Genomic DNA, 12910 nt, shown 5'->3' with positions numbered 1-12910 from the left:
ATATTAGGATCATAGGGAGGAGCACTATCCATTAATTGCTGCACTTTCAGACAACAGCAAACAACAATGAGCCACACCTTAATTTGTAAACATAATTCATTTAGAGCTTATATCTACTTAAATTTCACTCAGATGCACTTATATCTATTACATCAGTTTCTACTAAAGTAAATACTGCAGCAGCAATAGCCAGTAGTATAATCATAATGAAAAACTGGAACATTGCTAGCAATACACATGTATAAGCAACATTCTTCCTCTGATCTGCATCACGATACTTATTTTCTTGAGCAGCTTGTACTGCCTACAGATCATTAATAATGATAATAATATTTATTGACTTGGCACTTACTCTCCATGAGAATATTACAGCAGGCACTGTAAACATTAACGATGAAAAGTTGCAGCAAATGAGACATGTCACCAGCACACATAACGAACACACCATTTGTGGATTGTATTCTTGACTTCTGTAATTAGGATCATCGTGCTATGAATAATAATAAAAATGATAGTAATTTTGTACACATTGTCTTACTATCTCTTGAATTTGCCCATTAGGAGCTGCTGATGGCTGTTGAGTGGTTATTATTGGTTGAGCTGTAATAGCACTCACAGCAGTTGGTTCATATGGAGGTGGTTGCAGCTCTACTGCTGCTGCATCTTGTCCAGTAGGTGGGCTCTGCTGAAGTTCAAACTCTGCTGGGGCACTAGGAGTGGGTGGTACTGTAGTGCTTGCTTCACTTGATGCCATTTTATGTTAAAATGCGTCTTTGCTTTTTTGTAGCAATAATGAGCCACGCCTAGCTTTATTATTATTCATTGATCCATCAATAACAAGCGTAACAGGGTAAAAAATATTCCTATAATTGATTTCACCACCTTGCAAGTACAACTTGGTCATTATTAAGACTTATAGAGGCTCTCTCTACCTTATAATGCTTCTAGAGAAGTCTTTAGACAGTATCCTATGCTCTCTTGCTGTTAGAAAGCTCTTAACTTTGTTCCATGTGTAAGCCGCCATTTTGTTTGCCGTGGCCACACCCACTCATGTAAAGGAGCGTGGGCGGGTGGTTGCTAAGGCTTGTTATTTCTCTAATACAACGTGTATAGAAGAAATGTAAGTGTGGACATACAAATAAATAAATATAATAGATAGATAGCGCGACGGTGAAATCAATTATAGGAACGACCTGGGGGCTACGCCCCCAGGTCGTTAAAAATAATGATTAACCATTAAAAGATAATACACCATCCTCAATTAATAAAAAGATTGCTACAATAAGAGAGATTAGTAATAATAAAATAACAAATTGGACGACTCCTATCCAAAAAAACAGTATTGAAATATTCCTCCTCTTCTCAGCTTTGCGATACTGATCATTCATACTAGCTTGGACTGCCTGAAGAAAAATAATGTAAATTATAAATTAGAGTGGCAGCAATTAGACCTACCTTCCAAGCACACAAAACAGCAGGTATGGTGAAAAATAATGATCCTATATTACAGATTGCAACACAGGTAACCAATAAACACAATGAAGTGGTCATCTGCCTTGCATATCTTGCGTTAGGATCTTCTTCTTGGTGGTACTATACACACAAATCAATAATAAGAATAATAATAACAATTATTGTCTCACAATTGATGGTATTAAGTTTGGATTTGTAGATCTAAATCTTGTTGGATTGCTATGTCGACCTATTACAGGAACTGTTGATGAATGTTGCAAGACATTATGAACTGGAGCGTGGCGTCTTGTGGCAGCTCTCTCTTGAGCTGATAGTGTCCGATGTAAACCAGGATAAGGTGGAGGAGGTGTAGAATAATCAACAGGGTCAATGATTCGCTGCTGTCTTCGTCTGTTACCATGATCTTGATCTTCTCCATCAGCACTGACAGCTCCTCGTGGATCATTAAACGATGTATCCCGAGTGTCCCTTCCAATAGTACTCGCCTGTCTTGTCGTTACATCAAGAGTTCCCCGTGTAAGAGTGCTTTCCTGTCTTGTAGGAGCTTCTCTTCTATTTTGAGTACTTGCTGGTGTAGATCTGTTGGTAGTTTCGTTTCTTCTCGCTTCTTCCTCTATTCTCTCTATGCTAGAACAAGAGCTGTTAGTCCTATCCTGTGACCCATTGTCTGTACTGATCCCTGTATATTTTGTAAATAAATAAATAAATACCCAAAGAGCCTTACCTGACATTACAGAGTAAACATTGAACCAGCTCCACCTTAACTGGGTGTGGCTAAACTTGCAATTTTAGTCACGCCTATTTAGCAGGTGGAAGAACGTGGAACACAAAATGGCCGCCAGACCTTCCCTTCCAAAGATTTTAAACGTTGCAGAGAAAAACGACGCAGCCAAAGAGCTAGCAAAAGTCATGTCCGGACGGAGGGGATTTCAGAGAGTGAGAAATATATTATACAATACACTGTACACGTGGTCGTGGATACATGTAACACCCCTCTCTCTCTTTTTACAGCGTGAAGGATTTTCAAAATTTAATAAAATATATGAATTCAACCTCCACATCTTGGGAAGAGTATGTTAATTGTTATTTTAATAAATGATTAATTCAATTAATAATTTAATTAATAGGAGCACCAAATGGTAATGACCTCAGTATCCGGTCACCTAATGCAACTGGACTTTATTCAAATATATCGCAACTGGTATAAATAACTATACTTATTAATAGAGGATATGCGTGCTAAGTATATTCATTGCATACCGTAATAACTTTCAAGAAAAAAAATTAATTCGTTGGACATCAGTTTTCTATTGGCAGCGATGGAGAAACAGTAGAAAAAGGCTTGGTACCAGGAAACCGCTCTGTATTTCTTAATAACAGGTGACTACTAGACCCCATTAGATCCTAAGAATGCTTTCTAAGCTTCCGAAAAAGGCCTCAAGAAGGTAGCAAGGCAAGAAAATGTGTTTTCCCCCATTGAACTCTTAATAAACTTGACGTCCAACATGGCGGCCAATTTACTGTGTGGGTTGGATATACGGTACTTAAAAGTTATGAATATACTTAGCACGCATATCCTCTATTAACAACTAACTGCTGTCAATTAATAAATGACTATAGGCAGAATTGTGCACCCATCAAGTTGTTTGATGCACAAGTAGAGAAGAGTGTCCAGCCTGATTTCATCCCAATAAAGAGAACCATACAAAGAGAGATAAGAGGATGTCAGGATGTTATACTGTGGACCGATGGAGACAGGGAGGGAGAAGACATAGCACAGGAAATAGTGGATGTGTGTTTTGAAGGTAATTTAATTAACTAATGAATATATTGTTAATCGTTTTTTTATTATAATAATTTTTATATAGTAAGACAAAGATTGCGAATTCACAGAGCAAGGTTTTCGGAAATAACGCCCCAGTTAGTTAGTGGTACATTTAATATTGTTACTCTCATAGTCCTCTGTCTCTCTCTCCTCAGGTCTATAACCAGAGCTTGTACTAATCTTACTGTGTTGGATAAAAGGATGGTTGATGCTGTTGAGGCAAGACAAGAGCTTGATCTTAGAATAGGTAAATATAATAAATGGAAAAATAATTTGGGCAAAGACCCAGTATTTTATCAAAAATGGCTAGAAGATATATATATATATATATATATATATATATATATATATATATATATATATTGATGCATATACTTATGTTGCTTAGAAATTTTGAACTGATTCTAATCGAAATTGGTTTTTAATGAATTTTTAAGTTGCTTCGAAATTGGGCCAAAGACCCTACAGCGACTTTGCCTAAATTTCACCAAAAATGAAAAGTAGAGAACTCTCCACTTCTATAATTTTCCTGATACATATGCCTGTCTTTGTGTTGCGTGGAAATTTTGAGCTGATTCCAATCACAATTGAATTTTTTACAAATTTTTAAAAGTTTCCCCAAAATTAGGCCAATGATAATACCAGAATCTTAGGCCAAATTCTGTCAAAAATGAAAAGAAAAAGATTCTCCATTTTTGATGCATGTACATGTACATATTCTTATGCTATGTTGAAAGTTTAAATTGATTCCGATCAAAATTGGATTTTTTAATGAATTTTTTATACTGTACTATACTCGCCCCAATTAACACCTCTTGATAAATAATTACATATCTCAGGTGGTCATTGTTTAGATAGGAACAATTATGAAATGCTCCAGGAGGTGCTTAGCAAAGTACTCAATATACCTGTAAACAATGGGACTTTCTAATTACAATGCCATGTAGAGGTTTAATAATAGGAGGGTGCATTAATTGGGGAGAGTATGGTGGTTACTCCAACATGCTTTTTACTATTGTAGCTCACTTAGCATGCTGTAGGGGAAACCCTCATCCTCTCCCTCCTAAAGCATGTTTTATTATAGTGATGATGATGATGATGAGATATTTATTAGTTGTTGTTGTTGTAGGTTGTGCATTCACTAGGTTTCAGACCATGAGGTTGCGTAAGGTATTTCCTAATATCCTCTCAGACCAGTTAGTATCCTATGGGCCATGCCAGTTCCCTACACTTGGATTTGTGGTTGATAGAGTAAGAGAGAGAGAGGGATGGAAGGGAGAGAGTTAATATGGTAGGTCTTTTTCTTCCTCTCTTAGTATAAGGAAATACAAGCGTTTGTTCCAGAGACATTTTATAAGATAACAGTCACTCACCAGGCAAGCAATGAAAATGTAAGCTTCAATTGGAAAAGGTAAGATATAATGATAAAAAAATAGCAAGAGAATATAAAAATAGTAATAATATTAATAATAATAATAATAATAATAATAATAATAGGGTTAGATTGTTCAATCATACTTGTTGTCTCATTTTGTACCAGCTCTGTATGGAGGTATGTGTATTTCTTTGTTTGTTTATGTGGTGGGCATTAAATAGAATCCCACAGCTCGTGTTGTTGATATCAAAAGTAAACCAAAGAGCAAGTGGAGGCCGTGCCCACTGGACACAGTAGTAAGGATGATGGTTTTTTATTATACACATGTACTTATTGATGTCCTTGTGCTATGTAGAAATTCCAACTAAAAGTTTTGAGTTATGAAAATATCATATACCGGCTTATTTTTGCATAATAAATTTTTATGAATAGCTTGCAAACTGCACCATGTGGCAATGGAGATGTAGAATTTCACAATTTAAATTTTTGTGGTTGAGCAAAAAACATGAATTATTTAACTGCGAAAATAAACGTATGGTAGCAATTTTTTTGAAACATGGATTAATGTTTCTGAAAATTGGCTCTGAAATTATTTTCTGATACATATTAATGCCTTATAGAGCAAGGCTGCAAAAGTCGAAGCAGGCCAGCCATTTTGAAGTGGGGTGAATCCTACTTAGCAACGCTACCGCGTTACTAATGTGCTGTGTAAAAAGTTTAAGCTGATTGACCTGATTTTATTTTCTGGCTAAAGATCTAATTTCGAACAAAAATTCTACATTGTAGCTCTCAACTTTTAGAATGTGTATTTATATCAGAAAATGTAAGAATTTTGTCCTAACCATTTTTGATGGACTACCCTGTCATAGGAATTAGAGAAGTTGTGTTCAAGGAAGTTACGTATCAGTGCAAAAGAGACTATGAAGATTGCTGAAAAACTCTACACACAAGGGTATAGGGCCCCTTTTCTCCTCTCTCTTTATCTTCCTCTCTCTCTCAGGTTCATTAGTTACCCTAGAACAGAGACTAACATATTTCCGGAATCTTTTGATCTTGTCTCTTTAATTAGAGAACAGACACAGGATCATAGATGGGGAGGTGAGAGAGAGATGAGAGATACATTGTATGTGCATTTATATGAAGAGATAGAGAATGCCAGCTATTGAATATATGTCATTAATATCATCAGTTATTAATACTAGTTATTAATACAGGTTTTGCTGGTAATGTGTTGTCTGTTGGTCCTACTCCAAGAAATGGTCAGAAGACAGATAATGCTCATCCACCAATACATCCAGTGAAATACACGAATAGTCTTACTGTTAGTTTAATTGTTGTTGTTGCTGTTGTTGTTTATCATTGTTTATTTATTTTTAGGGTAACGAACAACGACTGTATGAATTTGTTGTAAGACATTTTCTAGCTTGCTGTTCAAAAGTAAATACATTTATAAACCTCTCCTTTTTCATCTCCCTCCCTCAGAATGCTGAAGGTAATGAAACTACTGTTGAAATAGAGATAGGAGGAGAAAGAGTTAGTCAATTTACTATTAACTAATAATTGTATGATATTATGATGACAGTTTATAGCTAAAGGTTTAGTCATCACTGCCAGGAATTACCTTGATGTGTATATTTATGACAAATGGGCCGATAAAGTAGGAACAATTATTCTTAAAATTTTTATATTTGCTATCTTATTGGATCAGTAATAGAAGGTTGCGTATTATATTTTATTTTTATTTGATAGACTCTACCACAGTATCAGCTAAATGGGACATTTTTACCATCAGCAATTGAAGTATTGTTGTCTCTTTGTTATTGTTTATTGTTTGTTGTTGTTTATAGATGATAGAAGGCGAAACCAACCCACCATCACTATTACAAGAAGCTGATCTAATTGCTTTAATGGACAAACATGGCATAGGGACTGATGCTACACACGCTGAGCATATCGAAACGATTAAAACTCGCTCGTATGTTGGAGTACAATCTGACGGCAGTTTCGTACCAGGAGAACTTGGAATAGGACTTGTTGAGGGTAACTGATTATAAGTAACATGCATCTTGCCTTCCAATATCTCTACTTTCTTGTCACTAATGAGTGTGTTTTACAGGCTATGATTCAATGGGATATCAGCTATCAAAACCTAAACTAAGAGCTGAACTGGAGGACAAGTTAAAAAGGTAGAGAAAATGCATGTACATGTACCGTATAGCGGGATTTATTGACGAAGGTTTTATTTTGACGAGTTGACAATTTAAAATAAAACGTCAAATTTTATAACCATCAAAAATTTTTTTGTTTATGCCGCGTGTATGCGAAGGGCACTATTTGTCAAATTAAAACTGGCCAACCGGGGAAATTTACTGTTTTCGTCAAATTTTTTACTCGTCAATAAATCCCGCTATACGGTATGCTACATTATATACATGTATGTAATTGTATTTTTTACTTTTATTATTTGTAGGATTTGTGATGGATATTGTACTAAAGATGGTAAGGCTTGTTTGTATTATTTTTGACTAAACAATTAAGACAAAATATAGTATTTATTTATATCATTTAGATGTTGTAAGAGAAATGCTTGATAAATATAAAAGAGTTTTTGTTCAAGCAAAGCAGCAAGTAAATATTTGCTATTGTTTTTTGTTATTTTTGCTTGTCTTTTAGGCTAGAAAACTTGATCTCTCGCTATCCAAGTATTTTGGAGAAGCAAGAGATTTTAATGAACAAGAACAAAGTAATAAATAAATTAATAATGACTTTTATGATTATTTTTTATTTCAGCTCAAGAGCCACTTCTTAGTGACGCTGTTAGGAGGTGTCCATTTTGCAAGGAGAAAGACATGGTTGTGAAAAGAAAGAAAGATGGAGGGTGAGTGTTACAGTATGATCTAGTGTTGTTGTTATTGTTGTTGTTGTTATTGTTGTTGTTTTTGTTTAGATATATGTTAAGTTGTTTGGGGTTTCCTCACTGCCGCAGTTTGCAGTTCTTTCCATCGTCAGTGATTGAAGCAAAACCACACCCAACTCAGCGCTGTAATAATGTAAGAATTTTTAGTGTCTTGAAATCACTTTTTTATGTGTTTTAGTCTATTTATTAAGGGACATTTGATAGATAATAAATTAAAGCATAATTTATTTTGAATAATAAATAGAGTTTAATCCCTAGTCCCTGGTGCACTGAAAAAATATAATTACTGGACACAATTAAAATTGCACTCTCTCTCTCTCCTCTTCTCTTTTAGTGCTACCCACCGCCTGTTAGTTATTTATCGTTTAAGTTTCAACGTGGCTCCACCCCTCATTTCATGTCAGATGAATACACTGGCTGTTCAACGTGTGACGGTAATTTGATTAATGTACTTAACTTCCGACCAATCAAAGAAGGGACGGCACCAACGCAGTCTCAGACATCAACCAGAGGTCAATTTGATAATTTACTGTACATGCATAGAAATATGTAATAAAAGTAGAAAATTCTTTCATAGCAATTTTGGCAAAATACGGTATAGCAAGAAATTTTCGTGGCCCAAAATTTTTGCAGATCCGTCTAAAAATTAATTTCGTGACTTTAATTTTTGTGGTTTTTTACTTTTTGGCCATTTTGAACCTTATTAAATTGAATATCGCGGATTTTATTTTTTTTTAATTTTGAAAAAGGCGAAATCCATGAAAATTTTTTGCTATACAGTACCATGCATTTAGATCAGAATTAATTTCAAATTTCTAAACAACATTAAGAACATATATTTTTATCAGAAAAAATTTTAACAAATGAAGAATTCTCTCCTAGCCACTTTTGACAAAATTTGACCAAAGCTATAGCCTAATTTGGCCATTGGCCTGATTTTAAAGTAATTTTTAAAATTTTTCAAAAATTCAAACTTGATCTGAATGAGCTCAAACTTTCTATGCAACATAAGAACATATATCAGCAGCATAAGAACATATATCACAAAAAAATTTAAAAGTGGAGAATTCTCTTTAAATCATTTTCAATCTCAGTTTGGTCTTATGCTACGTTCAAGATACATGTACATGTACATTGTAAGTGATGTCACCAGTTAAAGTTACATTATTGTAAATCTAGCTTAATATATATCAAATAAAATTATAAAAATAGAGAATTCTCTTTGGCATTATCATCATCATCATCATTATTATTATTATTATTATTATTATTATTATTATGAAAATAGGTAGAGGTAGTACTAGGGGCTCCTCCACTCACTCAAGAGGAAGGGGATTCAATCATACCAATAATTTTGGACCCCCACCACCCCCTCCTCCTCCTCCTGGAGGGGGTGGGGCTTATAATATTGGCAGAGGAGCTGGTCCTTCATACACTGGAGTGGGGATGATAGGGGGTGGAGTAGGGGGCGTGGTTTGCAACTGTGGTATTGAAGCAATATTATTAACTGTGAGAAATGAACAAAGTATTAATAAAGGTAATTATATTAATTATTTTATTATTATTATTATTATTTTATTATTATTATTATTATATTAATTTCATTAGGGCGTCAGTTTTATAAATGTGCTAAAAGGGACGAAGAAGGAAAATGCAATTTCTTTCTTTGGGCGGATGAGTCGGATTCCAATAATCAACAATCAACATCATACCATACTCAGCAGCAACAACCCTTCTTTAACAGTTAGTACATGTATACTGTTGTTGTTTATTATAATTATTTATAATTCTATTATTTTTATTATAATTGGAATAGGAGGAGGAGGTAGAGGTTCTTTTCCAGGTGGTAGTGCTCCTGGTTTTCTATTCACTAAAAGGTATTGATTGATTGAGATGTGTGTCTGTACTGTATATTAACTAAAATCTTGATAATGGTACGCCCCACGATGATATTACCATCTTTTCATAGTATATAAAGAAATAATTTAGTTTGTTAGTGTCAAGTCTTAGAGTTTTAGGTGTTGCTACAATTTTAGGTGTTGCTACAATAACAATTTTTGGAGGGACAATTGTCCCATTTGTATAATTTTTAAAAGTTTATAATGAAAGTACAGCATTTTCCAAAAAAGTTATTTCACCAGCGAGATACTGTAGGACACCTTTTTTCAAGGGCTGTAAATTTCACAAATTTACCTTAAGATCGCAAATTTATGCCGTCTGCCATTTTATATTGTAATAATTTGTTTTCGCGGAAGTAATTTTTGCGTATCTTCAAAAAATTGTAAAATCCGCAAAATTTACAGCCCTCAAAAAAAGGTCCCCTACGGTAACAACTAGTATACATTCTACATATCCCTTTAGAGGAGGAGGGAGAGGGAGATGGGGAGGAGGAGGAGGAAGTAATGCTGGTACCTGTCGCTGTGGACTACCTGCTGTACAGTATGTTAATATGGTAGCTGAATAATTATGATTTTAATGACAGGAGGACCGTTCAGTCTGGCAATAATCAAGGGAGATTATTTCGTACTTGTCCTAAACCGCGAGACGAGCAGTGCGGGTTCTTCGAGTGGATGGATAATCCCGGACCCAGTGGCATGGGTTCCAGTGCAGGGGGGAAATCAAGAGGTAGAACGTTTAGCAGTAGAGGAGGGGATGATGATGAACAGGGTGCAAAGAAAAAGAGAGCAGGACCCACTTGCAGTATATGTCACACATTGGGACACACTAAGAGAACATGCCCTAATAATAATTGATAGTTTAACGTCACTAATTTTGATAAGAAAAGATATTATCATAATACACTGGTATACATATTATTGTTATTCTTGTGAGTTGATATAAATTGGTTTTGATTGATTTGTTTGTCTTTTTTGTGCTCTTTTGTGTTTGCTGGCCGGAACAAATGTTTGTGGGAAATTGACCTAAGGGAATTTTTAAGTAAAAGATAAAGAGAGATCATGAAATGGAAGAAAAGAGAGTAGAGAACTTGCTCACCAGTCTTGGATAAGGATTGTTATAATGTAGAGCTGTATATTAAAAAGTGAAAGTAGAAGTGAATTTAGTCTTGTGCAAATTATATGTAGCGTACTACAGCAGCCTCTTTCACTCAAGGAGTTGATGAGGCTGTTCTATTCAGTAGCAATGTTCTCATTTACCTAGATCTATTCTTGATTTTGCTTCTTCAATGCACCCTCTTATCTCCAAAGGATCTTGCAGCTATCAAAAAAATTCAATTTTTATAATTTAAAATTTCAAACCATATCTTACTGTTCTTACATATTTATTTTTGTGAAAAAGTCTCCTCGCCTCCTCCTTAATGTATTTCCTCTCTATCACACTGTCAGATTCAACGGTTGCTCTCCATACTCGAGCAAGTGACAGGATCCTACGATACAAGGACAGGACTTCTCTGCTGGAAGACATGACAGTGGGCGTGTCAAAATTAATATAATCATTTGGTCACACCTATTAATTTTTTATAGTCACGACACTACAGGTCAAGTCAACACCAATAATGGGCTGCCGTAACTCTCGTGCTGGAAGAAGAGCAGATGAAGAGAGTCCTCCTGATGTCGACCCTAATTCATCGGATCCCATTCCTTCTTCTTATCCTGTCAAGAGCAACGGAGAGCAATCATCAGAGTCAGATAATACCAGCACTTGTTTCACGCCATTAATGACTGGTAACGGGGCAAAGCCACTACCATCTTACCAGTCTAATGAGAATATAGATACTACACCCGCTGACACTATACTGGATATTGGTGATGATGATAGACGCTCTAACGCTACAATGGACAGTGGTAAACTGGACGTGCAGAGAGGAGAGAACACTGGTGGTTCTAAGTGTAATTTATTTAATACGGAGCGTGCAGTGTCTAATAACGATGTCTCCACGACAATTGTTGAAGCTGATAAGCCAACAGTGTCGCCAAGCCCTCCCACTGTTTTATCACAAGCCACGCCTACAATAACCCCTCCTCCTATTACGTACCAATCTATTGAAAAGCCGTATTACAGTTACAATTCAGTTATTAATTGTCGTTATTCAATTACGGAGACAAGCGAATTATCTGCTGATCCAGATCACTATAATGAGGACAGGGTGTTCTTTGCTAAAACTGATGATGTCATTGTCATGGCTGTGTTTGATGGGCACGATGGTAACAAAGCTTCTGGTCTGGTTGAACAATATCTCTTCAGTAAATTCATTAATCCTGATGTCCTTGTGGGCCTTCGTTTTGAAACAAAAGCAACACTGTATGCTTTGATTGATGATGTGGAGCGTGTATTTTTTCAGAAAATTAATGATTATATTGAAGAAAAAAATGACATACAATCAACATTGCCTAAGGTAATAATTGTTTTTTATTTTATTGTGTTTTGTAATATTTAATTTGTATTTCTTAGGGACTTAACTCTTACCAAGCGTCACTACTGTACCCAGACAAGATTAACAGATTGCAAGAGATAGAGCCAGAGCTGGCTGGAGGGACAACTGCTGTTATTGCAGTTGTGTTTAATAATAATCTTTATGTAGCCAATGTTGGGGACTCAAGAGCTATTGCAGTTTATAGGAAACATTTTGAAAAATTTAGACAAGTAAGTACTAGGAGAGAGAAGTAGAGGGAATTGTTGGTTGTTGTTTTATATTAGCTATCAGTTGATCATTGTGTTGATAATGAAGATGAGCTTGAGAGACTGAAGGATCTTGGATTAGATATTGAACAAATAAAGAGAAATGGTAGACTAGGAAGTCATGAAAATACCAGAAGTATTGGGGACTATAACATCAAAAAGGGATACAAAGATGTGGATATTTTAAGGTTGGAGTGTTTATTATGGGGAATTCATATCTCTCCCTATCTTTATTGACTTTTTAGTTCAGCTACTGGTCCTCCTGGTATTGCTACTCCATCAATAAGTGGTCCTTATCCTATTAATGATATTGAATACATTTTATTAATGTCTGATGGTGTGTACAAGACATTAGAGTGTTTAACAGATCCTCCTACCAGTGATGTATATCCTAGACTACTCCAGTTAATACAAAAAGCTGAAAAGAGTGCTAATCTTCAAGATATTGCCAGGGAAGTATTACAAGATATTGAAGCATTACACAAAGAAGCTTATTATGACAGTGCAATGACTGATCCTAGATCAACAGTTGCTGTTAACTGCAGAAAACGTGATGATATGACATTGATGGTACTTCACTTCTCTTAAAACTTTATTTCTTGTTTATTTCTTTGCTGTGTGTGTTTTGATTATTAGAGCATAATTATATTTAATTATAATTTAAAATTTAATTATATTTATA

The 12910-nt window shown here is 35.1% G+C and overlaps 5 protein-coding genes across 10 annotated transcripts; 2 read left to right on the top strand and 3 right to left on the bottom strand.

The window, feature by feature from the left end:
• Positions 1-78: 78 nt before the first annotated feature.
• LOC109582285 (uncharacterized) lies at positions 79-832 on the bottom strand. Its single transcript, XM_019996952.1, has 3 exons — positions 539-832; positions 353-490; positions 79-304 (listed from the first exon to the last, which is right to left on the bottom strand). Exons 1-3 carry the CDS (start codon positions 752-754, stop codon positions 125-127), a joined length of 534 nt encoding a protein of 177 aa, XP_019852511.1. The 5' UTR covers positions 755-832; the 3' UTR covers positions 79-124.
• Positions 833-1216: 384 nt separating this feature from the next.
• LOC109582276 (uncharacterized) lies at positions 1217-2237 on the bottom strand. The gene is made up of 4 exons (XM_019996934.1): positions 2198-2237; positions 1644-2152; positions 1456-1593; positions 1217-1403 (listed from the first exon to the last, which is right to left on the bottom strand). The coding sequence occupies exons 1-4, from the start codon at positions 2202-2204 to the stop codon at positions 1230-1232; spliced, it is 828 nt and encodes a 275-aa protein (XP_019852493.1). The 5' UTR covers positions 2205-2237; the 3' UTR covers positions 1217-1229.
• Positions 2223-10447, top strand: LOC100636662 (DNA topoisomerase 3-alpha-like). Of its 6 annotated transcripts, none has more exons than XM_019996929.1 (30): positions 2223-2409; positions 2485-2544; positions 2601-2674; positions 3094-3278; positions 3342-3393; positions 3454-3545; positions 4428-4549; positions 4615-4709; positions 4796-4850; positions 4895-4969; positions 5543-5625; positions 5674-5771; positions 5888-5994; positions 6051-6110; positions 6156-6206; positions 6256-6330; positions 6423-6473; positions 6521-6713; positions 6790-6859; positions 7144-7172; positions 7243-7301; positions 7347-7416; positions 7464-7551; positions 7621-7723; positions 7925-8102; positions 8879-9127; positions 9199-9333; positions 9407-9467; positions 9928-10029; positions 10073-10447. In XM_019996929.1, the coding sequence occupies exons 1-30, from the start codon at positions 2305-2307 to the stop codon at positions 10341-10343; spliced, it is 3048 nt and encodes a 1015-aa protein (XP_019852488.1). In that variant the 5' UTR covers positions 2223-2304; the 3' UTR covers positions 10344-10447. The 6 variants fall into 6 exon arrangements, with proteins under 6 accessions (XP_019852488.1, XP_019852489.1, XP_019852487.1 ...); XM_019996930.1 differs by having other exon boundaries at positions 9401-9467; positions 9952-10029; XM_019996928.1 differs by having other exon boundaries at positions 9401-9467.
• Positions 10347-11046, bottom strand: LOC100633132 (LYR motif containing protein 1-like). The gene is made up of 4 exons (XM_003386812.3): positions 10867-11046; positions 10746-10806; positions 10585-10616; positions 10347-10511 (listed from the first exon to the last, which is right to left on the bottom strand). The coding sequence occupies exons 1-4, from the start codon at positions 11011-11013 to the stop codon at positions 10410-10412; spliced, it is 342 nt and encodes a 113-aa protein (XP_003386860.1). The 5' UTR covers positions 11014-11046; the 3' UTR covers positions 10347-10409.
• An 11-nt stretch (positions 11047-11057) lies between these two features.
• LOC100636535 (TGF-beta-activated kinase 1 and MAP3K7-binding protein 1-like) lies at positions 11058-12899 on the top strand. Its single transcript, XM_003386838.2, has 4 exons — positions 11058-11944; positions 12001-12192; positions 12247-12416; positions 12474-12899. Exons 1-4 carry the CDS (start codon positions 11105-11107, stop codon positions 12814-12816), a joined length of 1545 nt encoding a protein of 514 aa, XP_003386886.1. The 5' UTR covers positions 11058-11104; the 3' UTR covers positions 12817-12899.
• Positions 12900-12910: the final 11 nt, after the last annotated feature.

Source organism: Amphimedon queenslandica, unplaced genomic scaffold (genome assembly GCF_000090795.2).
Source record: "Amphimedon queenslandica unplaced genomic scaffold, v1.1 AMPQUscaffold_13392, whole genome shotgun sequence".
Lineage (NCBI taxonomy): Eukaryota > Metazoa > Porifera > Demospongiae > Haplosclerida > Niphatidae > Amphimedon > Amphimedon queenslandica.
The sequence above is the reverse complement of the archived record's forward strand: the minus strand, read 5'-3'. Positions and strand labels throughout refer to the sequence as shown.